The 27,884-nt window shown below is 39.9% G+C and overlaps 1 protein-coding gene across 1 annotated transcript in view; it reads right to left on the bottom strand.

Annotated features, from left to right (window-relative positions):
* Nucleotides 1-27,884, bottom strand: part of LOC133498223 (AT-rich interactive domain-containing protein 3B-like) — a 102,042-nt gene that overhangs the window by 45,879 nt on the left and 28,279 nt on the right. Inside the window, exons 3-4 of the mRNA XM_061814791.1 lie at nucleotides 3,941-4,015; nucleotides 3,586-3,658 (exon numbers count right to left, since the gene is read on the bottom strand). Of these exons, the coding sequence (XP_061670775.1) occupies nucleotides 3,586-3,658; nucleotides 3,941-4,015 (148 nt within the window). The remainder of the gene's footprint in view (nucleotides 1-3,585; nucleotides 3,659-3,940; nucleotides 4,016-27,884) is intronic.

The following is a 27,884-nucleotide window of genomic DNA, read 5'->3' as shown; positions in this document are numbered from 1 at the left end:
AATTATCACCGAATAACGTTAGCGCTTTTGGTAAAGTACAAGTTTTTGATAAGTTTTTGGTTTGTGTTTTTTGCAAGTTCATTCATCTTTACTCACCATGGGCCCCAAGACACCTTAGTGGAATTAAGTGGTGTGCATGCGTACATTCGTACATATGTTTTCTCTCACCTGTCAAACGTTCGCCTCCTCCACTGCCCCCCCACGAGGCCTTTTGCTTGTCACTCACCCTTCTCTTTGCATAGTCGCCCAACGCCAAAGGTAAATGAACATAATTTTTATTATTCTTTATATTATGTACTTTGAATGCTTATTTTCCGCAGGGGGGTTGGAATGGATTAGGCTATTTACATATACTTGAATTCACATTACAAAATGACTTCCGGAACGGATTAATTTCGTAAGTAGAGATAGCCCTGTATTTCGAAGCCGCTTTTTTTCGTCATGGGCCAAAGGGCAGGTAATTGAGCATCACCTAAGTGGTAACGTGTGCAGGTGCCTCCCACAAGGCACAATCTTTGCATTTTCTTCACTAGGTATGTCTTTTGCTAGAGTCTTGCATTTTGGGATTTATCAATTCTCATTCAAAACACGTTGTACCTGACCAGAGTGCAGAATGTAAAATCCTTATTTATATACCTTTGGATTTTTCTGTGACACAAAAATGTAAGTCTAGGAACTGTTAGCGTTTTAGCTAACAAGCAAATTATTTTATTATTATATTGATGTGAATAACAAGAGCTGGCACAGCGTGTCCAGTCAGTTATCTGCTGTCAGGCTGCGTTTGAGTCATGGTGATAGATCAGAGTGTGTAAAGGGGTCAGCAAAAAACTGCCACTGCCGTCTGCAGCTGGACGGAGAGGCTAACAGGGCCCTGACAGATTCCATCACTCCTTCTCAGTTTAATTCCTCAAACCCCCAAATGAGGACTTAAAAAGGCCTGACCAGACCAGGGAGCTCGCTAACATATAAGTGCAAACACCCATTAAGTTACGTTTGAAAATTGGATGTGATGCATTCATTTGTCAGCAGCTGACTAAATAAACTAACACAAGCTCTCTGATTCAAACAACATGATTTCAGCATGGAATCAAACCTTGTGAGCTATAGACTTATCAAACACCCAAAACTGAAGCCTTGTAAACAGTCTCAGCTGAATGAATATGATGCGGTTGTTGTAAATGAGATTCCTGCACAAAAGATAAACTTATGTTACAGCAGTCACTCACATTTGTAAAATGTACGGGTATGGTCAGTCCTGGTCGCAGATAAAGTTGCGGGTATGATTAGGAATGGAATCTCAAGACCTTAAAATAATTTACTGGATTAATATAACATAACTGTAAATTAAAAATAAAATAAACAAATACATAAATAAAATAGAACACAAAAATTTCAAACTCAGAAATGACAATTTCCAATTTCAACTGATATTAGTAACATGATATAAAATTGTATTCAAAATTTTTCATCAATAAAAATTCTTGATCTGACAACCTTTATCTGAAGAAAAGTTAAATGCACTGGCCCGTCAAGGAATGAACAGGAACGGTCTATACCTGCAATGTAATGAAGATGCTGAAAGTTTATTTACACATAATCGGCATTAGGGGCAACAAGATGGCGATACATTGCAACAAACATTCCTGTCGGCAATCGTCATGTATTGTTATAATCTAGTGTAATTTACAGCGGTATCGATATTGTCAATCCATTAATGAAAGCTAGTAGTAGTTGATCTATATCTTCCTAAAGTATGTAGAGGGGAAAAGTTTTCAACTTCAAGATAACGCGGTACCGCGTGGAAAATGACCGTTCGCATTTGGAGAGATGGACAGACTAGTCTAACGTTAGAACTTAGATCAAGTCAAAGCAATTGTTTTCAATGTAACTTAGGGGTGCCAAGATTTTTTTCCCCCCAAGATCTACTTTTCAAGCAGCCAGCCTCTCGCGATCGACCAGCGGGGCGGTGTGGGGTGCACGCGACTGCCGTAAATTGAAGGCCAGCTTGCTGGAACGCGCCTTTATGTGTGTGTGCTCGACGTACTGGCCACACCTGAATCAAGTGACGAGGTGGATGATAGTCTAAGGTCTTTTTTTGGGGGCACGCCGTCACACGATCAACCAAAACTGCCTCACGATCAACGGATTGAGTACCCCTGGTGTAACTGAATTTCCTTTGACATGGCTCATGATGCTGATGACTTTTGACGTAAATGCGCTTGCAGTACGTGAAGCAGCTCAGAACATGCACTTTCGGCATCACTTCCATACATGCTCAGTACGGTTAACTTGCATTTCCTTTTTCTGGGTGAATACTGATTGTTTAGGAGCAGGCTTGTCTTGTTAACAACGTTTATGAAATAAACATGTAAATTAATGTCAAGACTACACAAAATAACCAACGTCTTTCAATATCTTTTTTTCTACTCGTAAGAAATTTTACGCACGTGATTTTTCGTGCTCGACTGTGCAGATTTGCGAGTGCGATGGTGCACGGGTGCGAACCCACTCGTCAAATATGAGTGGTTACAGAATGTTGAGACGTATTTAACAGAAATTGATGACCATGACAACAAGTCTTCTTTCCAATGTTGTGTGCACTTATATATGGAAACAGTTTCTTGGATGAAATTCATTGTGGGGACTCACTCAAAGTACATTCCCTGTACAACATTATCAACTGTGGAGATAACATTCCAATTGAATACAACTGGAGGGGTTTATCACATAATTTAAAAACTAGTTCTCATTTTCTGCAGAGATCAATTTATGTTACGTGCCAATTAGCATCCAGGGAGACTGACAGGCACAACAATGTTGTGCTTTACCTAGTGGGTGGACAGTGTAGAGTGTTCTTTTTCATGTACAGTACAAAGTCTTGTTTTCCTTTTGGCTTGTTCCACTAGGCAATGTGCCGTCATTTCCCATGTAAGTTTCATTCACCATTTCCTTCAAATCAAGTTTCAGTGCAATATTCATTACGAACAGTAAGATTTACACATCACACACAACTTGACACACATTGCTGCTATAACAGCTTTAACTCTTGTGGAAAGGCTGTCCACCAAGTTTAGGTGTATGTTTCTGGAATTTTTTTACCATTCATCCAAAAGCGTTTTGTCAGGTCCAGAGGTGGGTAGAGTAACCAAATATTGTTCTGAAGTAAGAGTATTATTACATTATAATAATATGCCTTAAGTAAAAGTAAAGAGTCATCTTCCAAATATTTACTCGAGTAAGAAAGTACTCAATGAAAAAACAAGAGTAACTTGTCATATAAACAAATATAAATAATAATAATAATAATGATAAATCACAAGTTACAAGCCACTCTTTACTTGTAACTTGTAATTTATCATTATTATTAGTATTAAATCTTAGCATGAACATCACAGAAAAAAAATACAAACCTGCCACCATTTCAATTTCGAACTGACCAAAAACGAACAACACTTACATTGAACAACACTGCCGATCATTTTAACAGAGTAAAAGGGTTGATCCCTCTTAATCTGCTAGCAGTGCAATTTCAAGAAGACTATTGATCCAATTTAAATATTATTCTTATAATGCAAATAAGTGTACCTCTTTTCTGCATGAAGGTAAAGAGATCATCCAAGAACTCCTTCCTTTTGGGGTCATTGTCCAGTTCGTACAACTGAAGAACAAAAAGGTATTATCAGTCGTGGTTCAGCCAAAACAATACATTTTATGGACTACTTTGTATTACTCACTTTTCTGAGAAAGAAAAAAATTATCAATATTAGATTTACCTTATGAAAGTGTGTGCTTCTGTTTGTTTTTTGTTTTTTTTTAACAATCATCTTGATCCCACAGGAGACGCTAACTTACTTCCTTTGAAACCATTTCAAAGTTGAAACGACCCGTTGGGCACCTTTAATTGGGGCAAATGTTTTTCTTTTTAGCAAAAGGGTCACACCTTGGCAAAGTCTCGAGAGGCTTCTCCTCTTCCTCTGCTACTGTCCGCATCATCTCCCCAGCTTGCACTTCCGTTCTGTTAAAAAACAAACAAAAAAAAGGAGAGAATACAGATAAGCAATTTGTATACTATTGTATGTGTTTTGATACCTGTAATGTGACTCAATTCTTACATGCACATGCATTGGAACCTACAAAATAGAAAGCTAATAATTTGAGCAAGAAAAAAAAAGCTCTATAGTGAGTGAGTGAGTGAGTTGGGTGAGCCGGAGCCGATAACAGCTTACTTTGAGTGATGTGCTAGATACACCCTTGACTAGTTGCCAACCAATCGCAGAGCACATGTAGACAGGTTTTCGCAATCTCATTGACACTCGTGGACAAGTTGAGTCTTTATCAACAATTTTGAGTCTGTAATGTTGCTAATAAGTGTATTTTGGGAATCTGAAAGAAAACCCACATTTTTTTTCCAACAAACTGAATTTTTGAGTTTGTGAGGCAGCCATACTAATCAGTTGGTCACTTTGCTGCGCCTAGAATAACAATGGGTTAACTTATTTTCACAACAGTTAATTAGTGTCCAGGTTGACTGCGTTCAGCCAAATCACTACTAGAGGCGGTCCCACTTAACTACTAAGACAAGGTGCAACAAGTCCCCAGCTAAACATGAAGAACAGTCTTTTGGGACAAAATGGCGGCAGAAGTAAACAAAGGAAGTTCCCACATGGCCGCTTTTCTCAGGATGAAATACGTGTAAACTTGGCATTGATGACTTCGAGTATATTTAGGGCGTAAACTATACAGGCAATTTCAAACAATAAGTGACGGAATTTTTGCAAAACATTTGTGGTGGTTCTTGGCCATTAACCCACATGAATATTGATGGTCCACCTTATGTATTTGTCATATTTTCCCTTCAATAAGCAAAAATAGGTAAACTCGAGCTTGGAAACCTAATACGTTCTGTAATTGTGGGAATGGACTTTTCCGGCGGGTGGGAGCGAGTAACCTCTAGAGTTATTCTGCCCCTGAGCTCCTGTGTCCCCCTCCCCACCCGCCTCTTTCTTCATCCTCAAACATCTCCATTTGACCTAAACCATCTGTATCTGGTCCCTGCCCTCCACCCTACCCGCCCTTGTCTTCCGACCCAGCTGGATACGCAAGCCCATCATCTCCACCCCCCGCATCCTACAAGCAGCTGTGACGGGTGGCCCAAGTTCATTGAGTGTAGCTGGGCTGTCAGGAGAGGGCGGGCTGGTCAACAGCCTTTACAAACACACACACACGCACACACACACACACACACACACACACGTGTGTAGTGCCCATGGTTGTGTTTGTGAGTGGGGGGTTGCAAAGGCCTCACAAGACGAGAAGGAAGGAAAAAAGAGGCAGAGAGGGCTGCACGGTATGTGCCAAACAGGAATGTCTCAAAGAAAAAAACCTATAAAACTATCAGGGATCAAAACAAGATCCTTTAGGAGTAAGATAGGAGCAGGATGTGGTGGTGGTGGTGTGGAGGGAGACCTCATTGGAAAGTGGTAAATACAGGACCTGAACAGAAGAGCTTGTCGTCCAATGAACTGTATTACATAAACTGATTTTCACACAAAATGCTTGTAAAATGAGCGCCACATAAACAAATACGGTGGAAATATGCCTCAAAAGTAAAAACATGGAGTTAAACCTTCAAAAAGACAGATCTTGCGATAGTCGTTATTAAAGAGGCAGAAATGGAGGTTTGTAATACAAGTGATGAATTATCAGTTAAGTAGACAAATTCTTCCCATTTAGTTTTGGTTTTCCAAGAACACGGGAACTTAAAATCCCAGCAAAATACAAATAAGTGTTATGTAAATTTGACACACCACAGAAGAAAACGCAAAAAAGTCCCCCAAATTTGAATGATTAAAATAAATAAATAAATAAAACCCCAAATTTAAAACGAGTCTTCAAAATTGTGAAAAATTAAATGTCTCTCTCAGCTCTCACTTTGAACCCTGTGCTGAAAGCACCCCCGCTCTGCTGTCAATCAAATACCATACGTCTTAGTCCTGCACAACCCTACATGTTAGGACTGCGAATATACATTTGAAAGCAGATGTTTACATACAGTATAAAGACACACTTTTCTCCATTATAATCTGACATGGAATCAGACAAAGAAAAATTTTCTTGCTTTACGTCACTTATGATTAGCAAAATTATTTGTATTTTCTAAATGTCAGAATAATGATGATGGGATTTTTTTGAGCAATTGTTCCATTATGTACTTCAAAGTCAGATGTTGAAGATACCTATGCCTTGAAAGAATTTGTTAAAACTAAGATGCAATTTATTTGGAAGCTTCTGGCAGACTTATTGACACATTTATGTTAAATAGAAACATGCTTGTGGTTGTATTTGACCTCGGCACACCTGAAACACGCTGCTTCTTTATGTAACATTGTGAAAAAGTCCAAAGTAATCAGCCAAGAGATCAGAAAGGGAATTGTAGACTTGCACAAGTCTGATTCATCTTTGAGTGCAATTTCCAGATGCCTCAATGTGCCGTATTCAACTGTTCAAACAAGCGGCTGCAAATATAAACATCATGGAAATTTACTGTACAGTATATATTTGTGTACTGTATGCTGAGTATCTTCAGGTCATGTTGTCTAATCAGTCAGGTCAAAACAACATTACAACATGAGAGAAATAATGGGTGTTAACGTACTGCCATTATTTTTATTCCAATTAAATTACTTGACACACACTGAAACTTTAGAGCATGATTCGACAGAATGCTGGCAAGCTTAAGTACAAGCGTGAGTGTTACCACGAGCTTGTCAGGCTACATAACATTTTGTTGGCTGTTTGCAGAGCGTACTGTATTAAAATACGTGAGTGTACATCAAGCACTTGACAAGTGACTTGAAGTAAAGTCCCCTCCCAAGCGCCGGTGACCACCAGCACACGTTTTCCCCCATTTCGTTGTTATATTACACGCGACACAATCCATTGTCGTTGTCATGACCAAGGTAATGAGTGTATCCGGTCGCAATTGATATGAAGAGATAAAGCTCAGTGGTCGTAGTATCGACCGAATCTGAGGCTGTTGTAGCTCGGGTTCTGCACCGCCCAACTGGGACAATATCTGAGGTTGACAACTTCCCTTGGAGCCATTGCGATGGAGGTTTCAGTTCCAAACCATGGAAGGAATGTACCCTGCGGTGCCTTTTTGTCTTTGTATGTACTCTTATGCCACCTTCATGAACATCGTACATCACCAGACTGTGATAAACGTTGCTCACCAGACATCCATCGCAGCCTTGACATCCTGGAATCGGGACTCCTCCCATGTGCAGTGGCTTCTCAAGGCTTCCTTTTTCCCTAAATGGCGTTTTGTTTTCCCTTGCCCAAATAGTGGGGGGGACTCGGGGGGGGGGGTGTTTGGGGGTCTCGATTAGGGGATGTCGTCAATCATTGCAAACTGTGGGCCTGTGAATCCATTTGAGACTCTTGTGATTATAAATGAACTTGACTGTTTTACTTTAAATTTAGTTCCACTTTATGTTAGATTATTTTAGAACAGCTGCCAACGTCATGAACACACTGTGAAATAGCGCCTGTAGCACTAATGAAGGTTTTGAGGTGGCAACAGTTTGACCCTGGAACAAATTAAATAATTTATGTTGGAGATTGGAACAATGTTAAGCAATTCCAAGCACAATTACAGCTGAAAGCAGAAAAAAGGCCCAATTTGACCTTTTTAAGCGCGAATCCTAGACTTGTTCATCAAACTTTAGAATTTATATCCGGGATGCTGAAAATGTAATCATCACCACATTACTAGCACTTTGAAGACTCAAACCCCAAAGGCTATTTACTTATAATTGTCATGAATACAAGATGAGCCTTTAATTAAGGACGTCAAAAAAAATAAAACGGCCCTAATAGGAAAATGGCTTCACCGATCCATGCTGAGTTTTACTTCTCTATAGCATTCCACTAAAACATGTCAGAGGATCATCATGTGAAAGTAAATACACTACAGTCCATTTGGAGAACATACAGACCTTTGCACAGCATTTTTTCTACACTTCTGTTAACCTTTGGCCATTATAAACAACTCTAACAGGCAGTAAATCAGATCGCTGGCTGCCTGTGTATAATCTTGCATAATTGGGGGTAGGGCAGGGATGTATGGGGTGCTGGAGCGGAGGGGGATTCACAATATATTTTATAACCACCTGAGGTTTAACAAGCTTGCTGATAAAAGCAAACATGAGGGTAAATTTCTTAACTTCCAATACCAACACTGATACACGTTGCCATTTGCAGCACTCGGTATCCTCTTTTTTGTCATTGTTACACAACCACCTTTCTATACACTGAACATCTTGCGTTTATTAACAATTATTACATGTCCTCGCTCTTTTTGACTCTCACTCCACTAACAAGTAGCCCTTCAAGTGGACCATAGATATGTTTAGGATCTAAGGTAGTTGAACTGCACCACATACAATTTTAGAACCACCAAGATTTTAACAACTGTCATATAGCAATCTCAAGGTTTGTCATGGCAGCTCAAATAAGCCCTGCCAATCAAATTGTAAGTAGAAATGCATGGTCGGAGAAGACTACACATAAGAACTTACTATTATTATTATAATAGATGAGGCTAGACTGGAATCCCCTTGGACCATGATGTTCGCAGATTATATTGTGATCTGCAGTGAAAGCAGGGAGCAGGTGGAGAAAGAATTAGAAAGATGGAGACATGCACTGGAAAGGAGAAGAATGAGCCAAAGTAAAACAGAACATATGTGTGTGAAGGAGAAGGGTGGAGGGGGAAGAGTGAAGCTCCAGGGAGAAGAGATAGCGAAGGTGGACAACTTCAAATACTTGGGGTCAACAATACAGAGCAATGGAGAGAGTGGTAAGGAAGTTGGCGGAAGGTGTCTGGTGTTCTACGTGACAGATGAGTCTCTGCCAGGATGAAGGGCAACATTTATAAAACAGTGGTGAGGCCAGCCATGATACGGATTAGAGACAGTGGCACTGAAGAGACAACAGGAAACAGAACTTGAGGTAGCAGAAATGAAGATGTTGAGGTTCTCGCTCAGACTGAGCAGGTTGGATAGGCTTAGAAATGAGCTCATTAGAGGGACAGCCAAAGTGGGATGTTTTTGAGACAAGGTTAGAGAGCAGACTTCGATGGTTTGGACATGTTCAGAGGCAAGAGAGTGAGTATGTTGGTAGAAGGGTGCTGAGGATGGAGCTGCCTGGGAAAAGAGCGAGAAGAAGACCAAAGAAAAGGTTGATGGATGTGGTGAGGGAGGACATGAAGAGTGTGGGTGTTAGTGAGGAGAATGCACTAGATAGGCTTAGATAGAAAAAGATGACACGCTGTGGCGAGCCCTAACAGGAAAAGCCGAAAGGAAAACAAGAAGAAGATTATTTTAATAGCGACTGACTCGTATTTTGTAGTTCCTCTTCCCGTGTCTTTTTGAGAGAGTGAAGAACATAGTTACCGGTAGTTGTTGCTTTTTTTTCCCTTCTTGGCGAGAATATTCTTACCAACAGACATGCCTTCTCCGATTACATTTGAGAAGTGTAATGAACGAATGCAATGGTTAACATCTTCCTGTGCCTTTTGGTTGCAACTGCAGGTGCCTTTGTGAGTGCAGAGCGTTTCGTCGATTGTTAGGGAGAAAACTTGTGAACACAGAGCATCTAATAACTATGCAAATTTGGCAAGCTGACCATATTCTGGATTGTACAGTACAGGACACTTGGCAGGGAGGGGATTGATTGACAATCGTTTACAGTCTTTTCCCTAATCGAACAAAAATGTGGGTTTTCCCAGAGCGAATCAAGACGCAGAAGACAATACGCTGCAGAACCCCCCCCCCCAAAAAAAAACAAGCTATCCATACACAAAAAATTATACACAAAAAAATCTGTGTAACAGCGAGGCCATCTAAAGTGACTAGGGTTGTCGTGTGGAAATACTCTACATCGCTCTGTAAGTCTTCCCTGCCTATAGTTGAGAATATACATTTAATATAGTGTGATTTCAAAAGAAACTACATCAAATTTGTTCCTCAATATACAACTTCCAAAGGTAACAGGTATGGTAAGTTAATGTAAAAGTTAAGCGAACCAATACCTTGTCAAACATGAACTAAGCTTCAAGAGGGTTTTGATTTTGATTGAGAGGACAAAAAAATAAACAATACAACGAAATGTTTGAATCATCAAAAAGCTGTCATTGTGAATGTGTTTGCACTGTGAACTAACACAAGTTCAGATGTGAAGCGAAACTGTATATTTTGGTTACCTCAAGTTATGACTTTCCTCAAGTTGCTTGAAATTCCATGGAGAATCAATTTGCTCCTTTTTGCCACAGCAACTTGGGATTTGCTTGGAGGTTAAGACTTCAGATTTACATGTCTTGTCACGTCAAGTTTATTTGTATAACCCTTGATCACAAAAGAGTCTCAAAGGGCTTGACAGGACTTGACGATGTCCCCCTAATCTCAAAGCCCCATTTGGGCGGGGGCCTTAAGAAGGGACTACATATGTGGGGGATCCTACTTCCAGGATGATGAGTGGGAAACATGTGTGACTTACTGACACATCTGTTTGTAGGTAATGAGCATGATCAAAATTGAAATACAAATATGGTTTGGTGATTTAAAAAAAAATAATCTGAACATATAGTCTAGTAGGTTGGCCTTTAGACAGTCCACTCCAATGGGAACAGGAACCCTAATGACTGCAAAGACATGTTGACTCTTGAAGAGACGCTGTGGTCAAAAACAGGAATGTTAACGCTTCACATCACCTTTTTAGTCAGGTTAAGGTGGCTACTGACATTTTCACTCGTCGCGATCAGTGACCTTAACACCAAGTGCTCAAATTACGTTTTAAAACCATAATCTTAACAGAGGTTTCTGTCTTAAAATTTTTGGATGCAAAAGGTTTACGGGAACTCTAAAGTTGAATAGCTTCAAGTTTAGGAAACTTTCTTTGACATCATAAACATTCATAAAAATGCATCTTAAACACCAAGGTTTGTTCTCCATTGTTCTGAAAGATGGACATCAGTATAATGGCAATATTTTGTTGCATTAGCACTATGATTAGGATCTTTCTGTGACTGTGTGAGTTGTAAAGGTCACAGGGAGCGGATTTACAGGGCTAGCTTTAGTCTGCCTTATCACATTATGGACATATGTGATTGACTGACGCAGCACCGAATCAGGAATCTGGAAAATATACATTAGAAGTGCCGTTTATTGAGGGAGGCGGGTATAGGGAGGAAATTACGGGTTCAAAGTTCCCTTGTGCCTTTTACCAACAGCAGACAATTTGTAGTGATTGGTAGGGCTTGTAAAGCCACTTTAACTGTCTATTGCGACTCAAACATTGGTGTTTATTTTGCATTAATGAAGCCAAATTCGCATTCTCCTCATAGCCGACCAGTTATAGTTTGTGAAACCTGAACAATTTAGAGGGTCGATGTGTTGTTGGATAGCAATTTAACGCAGCCATTACACAAAAGACTACTGGCAGCATTTCAGTGAAGGGGCAGGCATGCTGGAACAGGAAGGGTTAAAGGCTGCTATTGCTGCTGCTGGGGAGTTGGGGGATGGATGCCATTGATTGCTCAGGATGTTGACAGCACTTCTCCAATTTGATAGCGGAGCTCTTATTAGATGCAGAGGAAAATCCTCTATGAAAGCATCATGTGATTTTACCCTTTTGCATCCTTGCAGGATATCAGGCTCTCAATTTGAAGCTATGTCGCTAAGCCTCGCTGGCATAAAGAGATGAACACAGACATTATTTATTGTAAAAATATTTTTGGTGGAATTAAGTACACAAGTACACCATATACAGTAAATGAACAGATCATTCAAATAGACTCATTGCTCCATCTTGTGATTGGATCGGTGATGGGTAATTTAAACCCGCTGATTTGTGATTGGCCCCAAAAACCCTGATCATGGAAATCCTAGAGACAAGGGCACTAGTGCGATTGTGCACCAGACCCAATAAAAACGCAGTTACCCAAAGGACAATCTCTGAAGATCTGGTCATCTCACTCTGAGCTTCCATCACACAGCCACACACAGTAGACCAAGTCCCCTGGGCCATAGCCATTGAATGAGGGAGGGGGGAGTATGAGATCAATAACTTTAGATGTGCAAACACGTGGGGTGCCCAGGACCACCTCCCCCTCCGGAGGCAATTTTACAGCGTACATCAATACTCATCATCCTCAGTCATACGCTGGTATAGGGAACCTAACATGAGGGCAAGACTCTAGTCGTGCGTTAACCTATCTGACCGGTGATATATCCGCCATTTTGTGTCACAAGCAAAGTAATGAGTTACTTTTCCCGGGAAACTAATTAGACTAGGCTTTTGTGCCATTGCTATCTCTCACCAAACGGAGTCAATTGTAGGTTGTGAATCAAACAAAGAGCGATCCAAATGTGAAGAAGCATTTAACTGAGACTGCCCTTTTTTCCAACGACTAGAAGAAAGACGTTGAGAAGTGTTGATTACACAATGCACAAAGACGGTGCAGTACCATAAAAGTGCAAAGAAATCACCACACTATTCTTTCTTATTTTACATATTGAAAAAGTACATTTGATTGCTACATTTTTATTGACACATTAAGAATACAGTTTTACTGGTGGTAAACTGCCTCCCAATTAATAGTAATAATATTATTTAATGTGGCTTCAACTACACTAGTATTTAAGTTATTGGTTCATGTGGATGACATCATTCTGTAATTTATGTAGCGCACGTGACAAAAGTAACGGGTGCGTTTCGGCTAATTCTTTTTTGGGACTGTGGATATATTACTGCCACTTGGCAGCTGTTGAAAGTAAGTTGCTTTTGAAATTAAGTAATCAGTAAACTAAGTTAATTTTAAGATCAAGTAATCAGTAAAATAACTCTCTTAGTTTTTCAAGGTGACTGCGGCAACACTGATCATGACACCTGTTTTGTTCAGACCGCTTTAGCAAATTGGGGCCTCAGCCATCTCATTTGCACAGATTTAACAGTGTCAGCTCAATGTGTGATTTTACATAGACATTCCAACACAGACGTGTTATGGCAGCACCATTTACTGAGCATCTCCCTAATTTTTCAGAAAATTTGTTCCCACACATTTTGACAATCCCGCACTGCCCAGCCACTCTTGGGCTCAAACCTGCACTGCCACCATGTCACTATTTGGAAGTCGAGTGGCACTGACTGCTGAGCCCGGGCCGCTAAATTCAGTGGCAGCACCCTCATTTGAAGTCCTCAAGTGGTGAAGTTATACTACATTTACACAGCGTTACCTGGTATTCGTTACACATGAAAGCCTTGAGAAATTACCCGGGCTGGATTTACACGGCATGCTTCGAGTGACAATACTGAATTTCTGCTCGTAAATGCACAAAAACGATACACCCTGTCAATGGCAGCTTATTATCGAAAACACACGTCTGTCCAATCACTTTGTTTATTCGGAGCTGCCCAAAAAAGTGCTTGATTAGTTGGCCATGCTAAAGGGAATAGACATTCCTCGGCGTGACTTTGAATAGAAAAAAAGTTCTATTTTAAGAGCGGCGTTGCAGTGATGTGAGAATATTTCTCCGATGGGAGAGAGGCTGGCGGATGGATTTCCGTGCATTTTTTTTTTTTTGGTGGAATTGTACTGAGTAAATTGAGGAAGCTCTGATAATGCAGTATTTTTGTGTCGTGAACTTTGGTATAAGATAGAAAGTACAGTGACAGACATATAAAGGCAGAGCTTTCTTTTGCAAAAACAACAACGAAAAAGATATGTATATCTTGCTGAAGTTGCCAAGGTACGGTCTACTTCTCCAGTGGGACTTCCTGCTATGCTGCTACATCAGCAGTACTGTCCAAATGTGGACACGCTGGACCAGGGCGCCATGGTTCTTGGCGTTGTGTCGTGCACTCCTTTCACACTGCACAAGTGCGGTCTGAATAGGCCTCTATTATTGTTTTTGTTTACACAGTAATTATTCTATGATTATTTTCTGCAACATAAATGCTAAATATGTTTAATCATCTTTTTTTTTTTAAGTCAAGGGACCACGATTCGCCCAGCGCTAGGTAAAATATGTAATCTCCATTCTGTCATTTCTGCTACATCATTTTGGGTAGGGCAGTGTAGGAAATTAATCAGGCATTCACTAAATATAAAAAAATAATCCATCCATCCAGATATTTCCTGAACCGCACAAATACTTACTTTCCGAGTTACTGAGGAGAGCCCTTGTCATCATCAAAGCTACATTTAAAAAAAATAATAACATTTTATAAAGTGACAATTCAATTCTAAGTCCATTAAGGTCTCCACAGTAACTGTAGCTAGTAAAGGTATCTAAATGTTCACCCAAAAAAAAAAAAAAGAAAAAAAAAAATCGGGGGGCCTTTCACTCATTCCACAGCAAACTCCCAACATCATCTTCCCCCTTTCTTTTTTAGCTTAACAGAGAGAGGGGAATTGTTTGAGCAATAACAATAACTGCAACAGTCTTTTAAGAAGATTCAAGGAGAGGGGACAGAAAATGTGAGGCATGGTGAGCTGATATTAAAAAAAGCTAAGTACATGCCTTTGTTTGGTTTAATCAAAATGCATTCATGACGAGAATGATTGCGTTACTCTTTTTGGACATGTGCTAAACATAAGCCTTTTCTTGTAATGCAATGCCAAGTCCCATGTTGCATGTTTGGCACAGTGCCTGGTCACACAAGTCAGCAATCCGTCAAGGTGAAGCAACATGCAACGATGAGCTGTGCTGGAATTACAGGAATCCGCTGACGCAGAGTATTTTTTGCCACCTTTATTGGTGAACAACAATTTGAGAAAAGAAGAGTGTTGTGGCGCCTTTCAGAAAGAGGTGAGTCAGGCTCTCAGTGGAGAGAGAGTGAGAGAGAGAAAGAGCGAGACAGACAGACAGACAAACCGAACATGATGCATATTTTACAGTTACTTGCAACCATAAAATAATGATAATATTGTCATATGCATAGACAAAATGGAAAAAACATCAACTTCCCGCAAGGTGTTTGCTCAAACTAGAAGTTGGCAGAAATAGCCAAATTTGGGCAGTGACAAAACTACGTTGCATGTTAAAATTCCTAGTCTATAACATAAACACGAGCCCAATAGAGGACTTTGTGTGTGGACATTTGACCTTCTTGTGTCTTGATTGGGGAACTTGAGTCAGATTTCGCTGTGGTAATCATGGTGGATTGGCGCAACAGCAGCTGCTGTGGGGGGTGAAAACATAAGTTTAAAAAGAGCACGCTCAATTACTGGTAAATGAAAGTAGCAAATGGCATGTTGATTGTTGCAACTGTAAAAGTACTGTTGATTCTTAACATAAATGTTCTAGTCAAATTAAAAAGCATGCTTCATTAAAACTACTTACACAAGTACAACGTAAGTACAGTAAACGTGATGGGGTAAACGTTCCTACCCACCTCTATTAACAAGTGATGAGAAAGTCAATATTAGTTTCCCTCTACTTGAGGAAAATCTAACTTGTTAATGCTGCCCCAACACCCCTGATATCATCCCATTTAGCCCATTTCGTAATCTGCTGGGCGTATAAAATGCGTCCGTGTGGGAAACAAAAAAAAATGAGGCAGCTGCACGAAAGCCAAACGTGCCTCCTCTCAGCATGACCGCACAAATGAGCATTGTGGGGGAAAGAACTCTAATCTAAATAGAATCATTGGGGCCCTGATCCCTCTCAGGCAGCCGAGGAGACTGGTGCATCGGTTGAGGAAGGAGGCGAAAGGGGTTGAGTGGATGGCCTCCTAAACACTGTAAAGGATCTCATAATGATCAGAAAACAAAAGGCTTAAGTTATTCGTGCCTCCATCTACGACGTGAGGGAAGTAAAAATCCCACTGCCGCTCCGGAACATATGGCTCTGTCCTTACTGCTCATTCTCTCATTAAGAATTATGGAGCACAAAAAGAAGTGACCAGAAAACAACACCCTGTGGGAATGTCTTACCCTCTCACTGCAATCCTGTATGTGGTTTGGGAAAAAAAAAAACAGATTTCTGGCTTTATGGAGGGACCAGACAAAGTGGCGGGGACAAGGGGTCTAAAGGTCCAGGGTCCAGGCGTGTTTCTACCTGTCGGGCCTCACTTAGTGCGGCACTACTGAAACAGACCACTGAAAAACAGGCCTCGGGGTAAGACCACCGCTCCCCTCCATTAATCACTCCAGTTACAAAGCCCCCACGAAGAGAGAAATGGGGGGGGGGGGGCAAAGGGAAAGACAAGAATAACAAAAGGACAAAAACCATATTTTTACTACACACACACTCATACAACAATCTAAAAATATAACTTTTTAAAAATTTCATTTGATGTAATACAGAACCACCTGCAAAAAGATCTGTAAAGATGACTGCAAATGGCATTATTGGCATGCCACGCCATTGGTTGGCTCAAGACTGGAATTTGAATTAAATCATTACACTGACTCTAAAAATTGTGTCCCGATCCATTTTTTTTTTTTTTTTTACCTCCGATCCAATACAGACATGGCAGGCCATAATATTGGCCAATACTGATATCGGAACAATATTAGCAGATTATATTTTATTGTAGTAGTCTTATTTAGTACAAATTATTTAGTATTTAGTGAAAGACCAATTTTCTTTTCAAATCTGATCTTTTTTTTTTTTAAATAACTGTTGCTTCTCAGATATTAACAGTACTATGTCAAAAGAAACAAAAAAAAACTATATAAATACTACTTACTATATAAAAATGAAATATCTTTTGGATTCAGGTATCCTACAATGTGCATGACGGCAATGTGGAGTAAATGTCTTTCTTGGAGTCAATCGATGACGTCATTGATCAGATCAGCCAATTATGACTTCAAAACTAATCAGCAAAAAAATGCCAATTATTGTCCAGATCAGATTGGCATCTTTTAAAATGTCTTTTTTGGAGCCGATCAACAACGTCATTTATCGGATCAGCAACAAAACCGGTGAGTCAATTGTGATCACGTGGGCTTTCCATGCCATCTGAGTGCTGCTGGCTTAACGCGCTGGAGTGATCGTCCTGCCCGTATAAAAGGAGTAAACTTTTATAGATAGACTTTTGATCCAGTTCGATTGGATCCTCGATTTTTTTAGGCATCTGACCGATTTATGATCTCCAAGGTCAGATCACAACACCCCGAGGAAAAATCCTTCATTTTTGCACCTTTTCCCAGTGTAACTGTTCTGTATAAATAGAGCAGCGTCAGGGAATGATCGCACTGAGGAAGTCCACCATGGGTTTTCCCCCTAGTATGAGTGCGTAGTGCGTAGAAGAGGTGGCACCCCTAACTGAGGGAATTGTGTGAAAATTTTCTCCGCCACATTGTGTTGAAAACAAATGTCAATGGAAAAGCTTGCTTAGTTGGCCAATGCGTGCGGAACTAGTAATATCTTGCTTTTGAGTACATCATACAATAATTTTGCTGGATGGACAGTGGGCTTTTGTTTTGACTGTGATGTACTCAGATATCCTGACAGAAATATTCTGAATATTTATGGAATATTTTGATTTTCTCTCTGAATCATTTTGAGTGGCAAATTGTTATTATTTTTATAAACTATAAAAACTACAATAATTTTTAATTAAAGTTTTTATTCAACTCAATGTCTTGCCATTGAAATTGCTAAAGATACAACAATGTAAGGAGTTTATTTAGAGAATGACAAAAGAAAAAAATCATACCTTTGGCAAAGCTACATTTATATTTAAAAACACTACTAAATAAGCTGTAAAGTAATTTTGGGAAAATTGATTTTGCAGATCTCAAAAGTGAAAATCAAAAGTCAGCACTGTTGGAAGGCATAGGCTATACAGTCTACGTTTTCATGTATTTGGTGGTTATGAGTTGATAGATTTAAGGTGGGGTTTCATGTACTGTACATATGTTTACACAGGTCTTCTCTTAATCAACACACATCCTCCTTTCATGATAAATATACTTGTCAGAATCGTCGAAGCTCATTTGCCGACATGGGGACGATGATTAGTGACTTTTAAAGAAGAACTACCTTCCTAACAGTGATTATTTCACATCACAGGTTTAAAAATAAATGAAAATTGCAACGTTATTTTTTATATTTCAGATTGTGCAGCCCTATGACAGTTAATCATGTTACAAATTCCCTACCAATTTTGGGTTAAGAACCTCATCGTAAACCTAGGACCCGGTGTATTGTTATTTCTCTGTTTTCATCTGAAAATGGTTGCGTAAAATGATCTCGATTGGACAAGAAAGGACTTGTTTTTAGGCCCACATTGGAAGTGAAGTCTGTATGTCTAGTCTATACATAAACGCAGCTGAAAAGCCGGTTTTCATTAACCCCGGTGGGGTTGCGAGGGTTGACAATATTGCTAGATCATGCGAATAAATCACTGTTTTTTGTGAAGGCTTCACAAGTGGGAATTGTACGTGTGATCTGATTGAGACTTTTATATACACCGGATTTAACAGGAAGAGATGCATTCGTAGCTTCTGTTTCTGAGTAAACAAGCCTGTAAGAGACTCACAAGTCTGCTTTGCCAAATAAACTGAGTGCATTTGTTCAAGTCGCAGCCCTTTCACCAAGACACCACATTCCACAGGCAGTGAAGGCCCCCCCCCGGCCTATTACACCAGCGGGCCCCTTTTGCTGCCTCACACAAATGCAACATTTATAGGCAACCATGGCCAGAAGTTCACACTTATTGGTTCAAAGCGTCTTTCACGAGCAGAGCAAACATTTTTAGTGAATCCCACCTGTTCCACAACATAGAGTTAACCCATTTTCCCACAGCGCTACGTGAAAGAAAAATAAGGTCTCCGAGGCCCAATTTTCCAGCGTGTTGTACCCCCCAACATTTCATTTGAAGGAAATTTGTTTTGTGCTGTTACAGCTATTACGACTTTGAAAGGCGCGTCAGAGAAGATACGTTCACAAATGTGTTCTCAAACAAAACAATTTGTTATATCAATAAAAACCACAGCCAGGCTCTCGCATTCAGGTTGAAACAGCTATTAGCAGCATCTCGTGAGCTAAAAGCTGCAGCTAAAAATACAGAGCATATCTCACATCTTTTAAAAGAGAGCGTCCACTTCACTCCTATGTGAATGGTCAGCCGGAGACGTCGCACAGACCTGATAGTGTACATTCATCACGCTGACAGCTACAATCCATTCACGTGCAACAAAAACTTATAATTAAAGCTGCAAGCAGACAAGAATGGCCCTCATACTCTTTTTACATATTGAATCTTTGCAAATTGCCCCCAGAGTTAAAGTGTTCTAAATTTGAAAAGAATATAAAACTTTGACACCACGCTCCCTGTACATTCAACGACTTTGGCAAAATGTCTTGAATACTTGGGGCTCATTTAGATGAATTCCCTTGTTGGAGTTCATCAAGTACGAGCTTTGTAATTTGTCGACAAAATGTCTGATTCACGACTGGCTAACTATGTGTTCAAATTTGAAGACGGGTCCTTGAGACTTCTTCGTGTGACCTCTTATAAGAACCATGTCCTTGAAATTTGAATTTCTTAACAAACACTGTAAGGGGGTGATGTTTTTTTCTTTTTAATCTTTTTTAAATGTTCCATGGGTTCTTGCATTATGTTTTAATGGAAAATCCTTGAAAATGTCAAACTGTGACAGAATATTTTTCCTTCTACAAGAGAGATAGCATGAGCAAAAAAATAAAATAAAATTTACTGTTGGCCTTCTGTACAGGATACTGTAATTTCCCGCCAAGAAGCCGTGACTTTTTTCACATGCTTTCAACCGTGCGGTTTATAGAGTGATGCGGCTAATTTGTGCATATTTTTTTTTGCGGCCGCAAAAGGTAGATACACTTTCACATATACATACCCTTATGAAAACTGGTTAGTTTTCAGGTATACCGACCCCCCAAAAGACATTCATTCATCCCTAAAAAATACTACAATCAAAAGGCAGGTCAAAATGAGGAGTGTCAGTGTTGTGACTTAACTCAGCTATCAAATGTTGGAAATCCTAAGTGGAATTCACAGCTTCCACTTGGCGGCCTAATCGATAAATGGCAGCGATTTCTCCGGGAGGTATCTGTTTCCCCTCAGCCAGTGTTAAGTGTGCGGGGGCATTCCAGCACTGACAGGTCAGTGTTCCCTGGGGAACCCCCGATCAGCGACGGTGCAGGCCCGTCACGCATCTGGAGATCATCTCAAGGGGCTGACAAACGTCTAAACTGGACGCTCTGGCGGTCAAAAAACAGCGGGGACCTTGAAAGAGGAACTAAACAACACAAAGCACATGCTTGGGAGGAATGGGATACGGGAGTATAGTGCTACTGCCACCCTGAAGAGTCTGATTTACTCACCGAAATATCACAAATACTGCCAGATGATTCGGACATGCATTCTGGAACAATATTGAACACGATTAACAGTATATGAAAATATATATCAAGTAAAAGTGGATTTTTAAAGCATCTGAGAAATGCAGAAAAATGGGGTTCAGGATAGACAACAAATGGAATGTTGTTTCCACAAATGTATGCTCATCTTTAATACTGCACAGTAGTGATGCACCAAAATCAAAATTCTTGACCGAAACTGGTAACTGAAAATGAGGAGCCACAGGCTTAAAACCAAAACACTGGAAGGGTTGCTATGCCAAGTATTGCATTTATGAGTACAACCGCTGAGCTCCCAACCTAAAGAAATTGTCTTCCAGAACAATGACTCTGACTTTCCATATTACTTTAAATGATGTCAAGATTATTGCAGTGCCCAGTGGAGTACAAACTTATCCAAATTTACCACTCCCACCGTGCTTGGTGGTGACAAGCAGTTGTTGTCATAGTGGTCTAAATCTAAAACGAGAACCTGTTTTTTCATGCAGGAAAGTACAGGAGCTTCCCAGTAAATTACAATAGCCTAGAAAACTTTTTATACAAGCACTTCAATTCAAGACGTTACATTACCACACACAGTGATTTTATTAATTTTATCTTCCATCATTGATAATAAAAACCTACAGTACATTTCACCATCAAGAAAAACAATACCCCTAATTCTAAATAAACAAATTTGGTGGGAATTGGCCATTTCAAATGTATGTTGCTGGATGCGTTCAATTATTCTTTATGAGTTTAAGTTTTTGAATTGAACTAAATTGAAAAAAACTTTTCTTCCATATTCTAATTCGAGATAAACCTGTTGTATTAGAGCCTCGAAACTAGCACACAAAAACAAAACGCCACCATGTATCACACTTGCAAGGGTTCCTATCATGCCGTCTATCCTCACTTCCACGCATCGCTTTTAAAAGAAGACACCTGGCTGGCGAGCCTGTTGACATAGTCAAAGTGGAGATTTACATAGACAATCTCAAGATACCCAAGAGCAATAAAATATTTGAATTGGGAGTGGCATCACAATAACTGCTCTGAATTATTTTTTTTAAGTATTTCTGTTTTTGCCAAATGTTTTCTAGTATTTGTGATGCAACATTGGGTCTATGGTGAATTGGTCTCTTGAACAGAAAATCCTGAAGGAGAATGAATGTTCCGCCATCAGTTTGCGACCTCAAACTGACGCACACTTTGGTTCTGTAGGACGAGAACGATCCAAAACACACCAGCAAGTAAACTTTTGAAGAGATTTAAAAATAAATAAGGTTTTGGAGTAACCTAGTCAAAGTCCTAATTTGAATCTGATTGAAAACCAGTGCCATGACCTTAAAAATATGGTGCATGGTTGAAAACCTTCCATTTTTGCTGAATTCAAACATTTCTGCAAAGAGTGCGCCAAAATATTGCGATGTAAAACACTCATTGCCAGTTAGAGAATGTTTGATTTCGTTTGTTTCTGCTGAGGATGACCCAACCAGGTAATAGATAAAGGGGGCCATTCATTTTTCACACAGGCCAAGGTAACTTTGAATTTTTGTTCCCCTTGGTGAACGAAATCATTGGAAAATAGCAATTTAACTTCACTAGGATTATATTTGTCTATTTACATTCATTTTAAAAAGTGGGTAAACTATGGAAAAATCCAAGAATTTCAGGAGGGGGTAATACTTTTCCCACAACTCAGTTGGAGTACGCCATGGCGACAGGTGGCTCTGTACTTTGATTATTTTATCTGTTTGAAACATTTAAATTGTCAGAAAATGAATGTAAAAGATCTAGAAGAAAGTAGTCATTTAAAAACTTTGATTGGATTATCTCTGATATTTACATTTCTCAGATCTTTAACACCTGCAAATAAGGAAGCTCCAGAAAAAAATACTTTTTCACAGCACTTTATGTACACGTTTCTCAATAAACTAAAAAGCTTAGTTAACGTTTTGTGCATGGAAGGGGGGATGGGGGTATTGGGACTCAGCCATTACTGGTAAAAATCAATTATCTAAACGACGCAGTCACAAGTGGAAACAGTCCTCTCAGGTTTTGTAATCATATTTATTCGGGGCAGCAGAACCTGAGGTCTTTGTCTGTACCAGATGGCTCCATCTAATCAAGCCCTGGCTTGCCGGGGGCTGGGTCAACCCAGATCTGACATGTTGGCCAGGTAACGAGATTCGGGACCTTAAATATGTAAATCGTGTACAAACACTCAGCACCTGCTACCATATTGGAGGGACTAGGGCAAAAGAAACGCTACCCTTAATGCTACAGCACTGTTGCAATAATGCACATTTGATGTAGTCCTCAATGTTAATAATTTAATTTTCAGCCGCACTCGTTAATCATTTACCAATGGGGCTTTTGAAAATTATTGACCGCAGTCTTCATGGCCACAATGCTATTCACAACATGATTGTCAATTAACCAGGTTTTAAATTGTTTTGTCCCATTACCTTCCTTAGATTTTTATTTAATTGTAAGTGACGCACTGCTAAGTTATTTAAGGTAAGGTTTTTTTTTTTCATGCATGTAAAATTTGGAGATGGCTCATGCCTCAGCACAAAAAATCTCTGACAGCATGACTGTCGTTATCTGACCAGTGCCATTTTTAAATGGTATTGTGGTAATCGGAACAGCGTCGCGTCAGAAACAACTATAAGTTTCTCTTAAAAACGTTGAAGAAGAACGGCGCCGCAACTAAGGGGAAGACAGGAGGGTGGCTTTTCTTTCTGAAAATTTAGTGTATTTTTTTTTTTTTTTTAAATCAGAATCAGCTTTAATGGGCAAGTGTGTAAAAACACACAAGAAATTTTTCTCTGGCAGTCGGTGCTGCCCTGGTACAGTGCCTTGTGAAAGTATTCGACCCCCTTGAACTGAAGTGGAACGAAATTTATTGGATATTTTATACTTTTTTGACAAATTAAAAAACTGAAAAATGGGGCATGCAATATTATTCGACTCCTTTACTTTCAGTGCAGCAAACTCACTCCAGAAGTTCAGTGAAGATCTCTAAATGATCCAATGTTGACTGATGATGATAAATGGAATCCACTTGTGTGTAATCAAGTCTCCGTATAAATGCACCTACTCTATGATAGTCTAAGGGTTCTATTTAGGGTGCAGAGAGTCTCATGAAGACCAAGGAACACACGAGACGAGTCCGAGATACTGTTGTGGAGTAGTTTAAAGCCAACTTTGGATCCAAAAACATTTCCCAACCTTTAAACATCTCAAGGAGCACTGTGGTAGCAATCATATTGAAGGAGTATCAGACCACTGCAAATCTACCAAGACCCGGCCATCCCTCTAAACTTTCACCTCGAACAAGGAGAAGACTGATCAGAGATGCAGCCAAGAGACCCATGATCACTCTGGATGAACTGCAGAGAACTACATTCTGAGGTGGGAGAGTCCGTCCATGAGACAACAATCTGTTGTACACTGCACAAGACTGGCCTTTATGGAAGAGTGGCAAGAAGAAAGCCATTTCTCAAAGATAACCATAAACAGTCTCGTTTAAAGTTTGCCACGAGCCACCTGGGAGTCACACCAAACATGTGGAATAAGGTGCTCTGGTCGGATGAAACCAAAATCGAACTTTTTGGCCACAATGCAAAATGATATGTTTGCCGTGAAAGCAAGACAGCTCATCCCCCTGAACACACCATCCCCACAAACATGGTGGTGGCAGCCTCATGGTTTGGGCCTGCTTTTCTTCAGCAGGGACAGGGAAGATGGTTCAAATTGATGGGAAGATGAATGGTGCCAAATACAGGACCATTCTGGAAGAAAACCTGTTGGAGTCTGCAAAAGACCTGAGAATGGGATGGAGATTTATCTTCCAACAGGACAATGATGCAAAACATAAAGCCAAATCTACAATGGAATGGTTCACAAATAAACATATCCAGGTGTTAGAGTGGCCAAGTCAAAGTCCAGACCTGAATCTAATCGAAAATCTGTTGGCAGAGCTGAAGACAGCTGTTCACAAACACTCTCCATCCATCCTCACTGAGCTCAAGCTGTTTTGCAAGGAAGAATGGGCAAGAATTTCAGTCTCTCGATATGCAAAACTGATAGAGACATACCCCAAGCGACTTGCAGCTGCAATTGCAGCAAAAGTTGGCACTCCAAGTATTAATGCAAGGGAGATGAATAATATTGCACACCCAAATTTCAGGTTTTCATTTGTTAAAAAAAGTTTAAAATATCCAATAAATTTAATTCCACTTCACGATTGTGTCCCACCTGTTGTTGATTCTTGACAATTTTTTTTTAATCTTATATCTTTATGTTTGAAGCCTGAAATGTGGGGAAAGGTTGAAAAGTTCAAGGGGGCCGAATACTTTCACAAGGCACTGTAAACAGCTAAATGTCCAAACAACCCACATGATTTCCAATAAAAGCTCACTATCTTAAAGCAACAATGACATAATCATAATCCTTTTTCTCCCACTTCACCAGGGTTAGGTCACAGGGAGAGCAGATTTAGCGGGGAAGACCAGACTTCCCTCTTCCTAGAGCTTTCATCTAGTGCTACTGGTGAATCGTGAGCAGTTTCCAGGGAAGTCAGGAGAAAGTCTCTCCTGTATATCCTGGGTCCTACCCCAAACAACTCATTAGGAAGTGTGTCCTTTGTGCATATTTTGACATTTTTCATGCAACATTTATTATGGCTTTCTACATTTGGACTTATCTTTGCTTTGTAAAATTAATGTCTGTGGAATATTGCACCTTTTTACTAGCAAATTTCCCACTTTATTCTGGTAGTATCATTAATAGGAATATTAATCATTAATTAATCATTATAGTACTTGTAACTATGATCTCACGCATCACTATTTTTCCCAAATATTTAGGATGAATTGTACCACCTCAGGGATGTTCCACCTGTATTTTTAAAAGCTGCTACTGCCTAATCAGCAGTACAAATTATGTAAAAGGGAAGTTTAAACAGAGCAGTTTACTAAAATTAAGGAAGTTGCCTTAAAAGCCAATTGGCCAGAGGGTTTGACTGCTGATTGTTCTTGTTGTTTCTTGAGATAATTGTGATCCTGGGGAGTATGCTGCTTGAGAAAGCACCTTGGAGTGTTGGATGCTGATCTTCAGCTATACTGCTTTTAGCATAATGTGACATTTCCTGGGCCAAAGCCAACAGTTTTGGAAGCCGCCTTCTGACAAGTGCACAATTACGCTGGCGTTGGAAGACTTGGCAAGTGAGCTTGGCCACATGCTACTACAAACACAGGATTTTGGCAGGCTGCTGTAATGAGTGCGCAGTGAAAGGAAAAAGCCTCCGTACCCATGGCTGCGGGCCAGAGCCAAGTCAGCTGCTGCTGCGTTTACTCCAGAGCCTTGACACGGTGCCCACTTAGCACCTGACAGGCTCCTGACACAGACCTGGACCACAGCCTTTGGGTGTGACAAGAAATAAAAATAACAACACTAACAAAACGATCTGTAGCCACCTGAAGGTAAATTACTTGTAGTGTTTGTGTATTGTTAGTTTGGAGTGATGGGAGAAATTGTAATTATTCAATTGATATCCAACCCTTCTCATACTGTAGGTCTGATATCATAGTAAAAAACACCATTTTGTAAGAACACTACCTCACACATTGCAATGTCCTGCTGTCCTTCGTTTTTCTTACATTTTATATATATATATATGTATATATATATATATATACACACACACACACACGCACACACACACACACACACACACACATATACATTTTCTGAGCTGCTTATCCTCACATGGGTTGCGGGAGTACTGGAGCCAATACCAGCTGTCATCGGGCAAGGGCCGGGATACAACCTGAACTGGTTACCAGCCAATCGCAGGACACAGAGAGAGAGACAATGGTCACTCACAGTCGCACTCATAATCACACTAACGAGCAATTTAGAGTCTCCAATCAATGATCAAAAATTGTGGGTTGAAACCGGAGTGCCTTGAGAAAGCCCACGCAGGCTCGGGGAGAACATGCAAACTCCACACAGCCAGGGTCGGGATTTGAACCCCGGTTCTCAAAACTATAAGGCCAACACTCAAACCACTTGCACCATCATGTCTTGTGGAATTACAATAATAGTTATTTGGGGGAACATATTCATACGGCTATGCACTTAAAAAAAAAGATGTAAAATTCTTAGTTGAAATGTGAATGCAGCCCAATGAGGGGTACAACCCAGTGCAAATTATTGCTTGGTCCCAAGCCCAGATAAATGCAGAGGGTTGTGTTGAGAAGGGCATCCAGCTAAAAACCTTGCCATACAAATTTGAGCTTTCATCGAAAGAATTACATACCAGATTGGTTGTGGCCCTGGTTAACATCGGCTCTAGTAGTGATCAGGTTGGATAGAATTACAAATGAGCTCATCAGAGCCAAGTTTAAATGTTTTGGAGACAAAGTTTGAAAGAGCAGACTGCGATGGTTTGGACATATCTACAAGAAAGATTGTTAGGAGAAGGGTGCTGGGGATGGAGCTGCCAGCCGAAAGATCAAGAGGAGGACCAAAGAGAAGGTCGATGGATGTAGTGAGGGAAGACATAAGGACAGTTTGATTTAGAGAGAAGGTTGCAGAGATATACTTACACGGAAAAGGATGACACACTGTGGCGACTCTAACGGGACAAGTTGAAAGGAAAAGAAGATGTGAAGGGAGAAAAGTCATCTGAAGTGGTAGTGTACCCTAAAAAAATTACGTTCAGAACGTCACCCCTATATCTGTGAGAACAGTAGCAAATTCTGGAACACCATTTTCTGTCCATTAAAACCAAAGTCCATTTAATTGACGTTTCACTGCCATTACAAGAATAAAGTTGGAATATCACTGAAAAAAAGACATACTGTACTGAGATTAAAGTCATATGACAAAAAAAATAAATAAAAAGAGTAATTTTAAAGACTGAATGTTGAGATTCCCAAGAAATGTACACTTTGATGGTATTGCACAGTTTTTGAAACTACCCCCAAAGTAATAAAAGGTTCTAGTATTACGAACAAAAATCATGTTTTGAGAATACTAAAACGATGGGAATGGCCTGCCCTGCCCTGCGATCGGTTGGTAACCAGTTCAGGGTGTACTCTGCCTCCTGCCTGTTGACTGTTGCAATAGGCTCCAGCACTCCCGCGACCCTTGTGAGGATAAATGGCTAAAAAAATAGATGGATTGTAGGAATGAGAATAAAGAGTGAGTTTTAAAGAGTGAGTGTTAAAAATTTATACAAACGCTGTAGAATTTACAGTTTTTGAAATTGGAACTTGTCAAGTGTGGTCCAGATCTCAATCTCGATCTACAGTAATCCCTCACCATTGCAACTCATCTCAATTTGTGGCATTATGGTTTTATTCTTTTAATTTTAGGAAGAAAAAAAAAGACCTTTCCTCATAACATAACAATATAAACCATGTAAACGTTACAACTTTATACTCAAACAAGTCAAACTTTGTCGACCATAACATG

This window comes from Syngnathoides biaculeatus, chromosome 3 (genome assembly GCF_019802595.1).
Source record: "Syngnathoides biaculeatus isolate LvHL_M chromosome 3, ASM1980259v1, whole genome shotgun sequence".
Lineage (NCBI taxonomy): Eukaryota > Metazoa > Chordata > Actinopteri > Syngnathiformes > Syngnathidae > Syngnathoides > Syngnathoides biaculeatus.
This window is presented reverse-complemented; position numbering and strand designations above follow the sequence as displayed.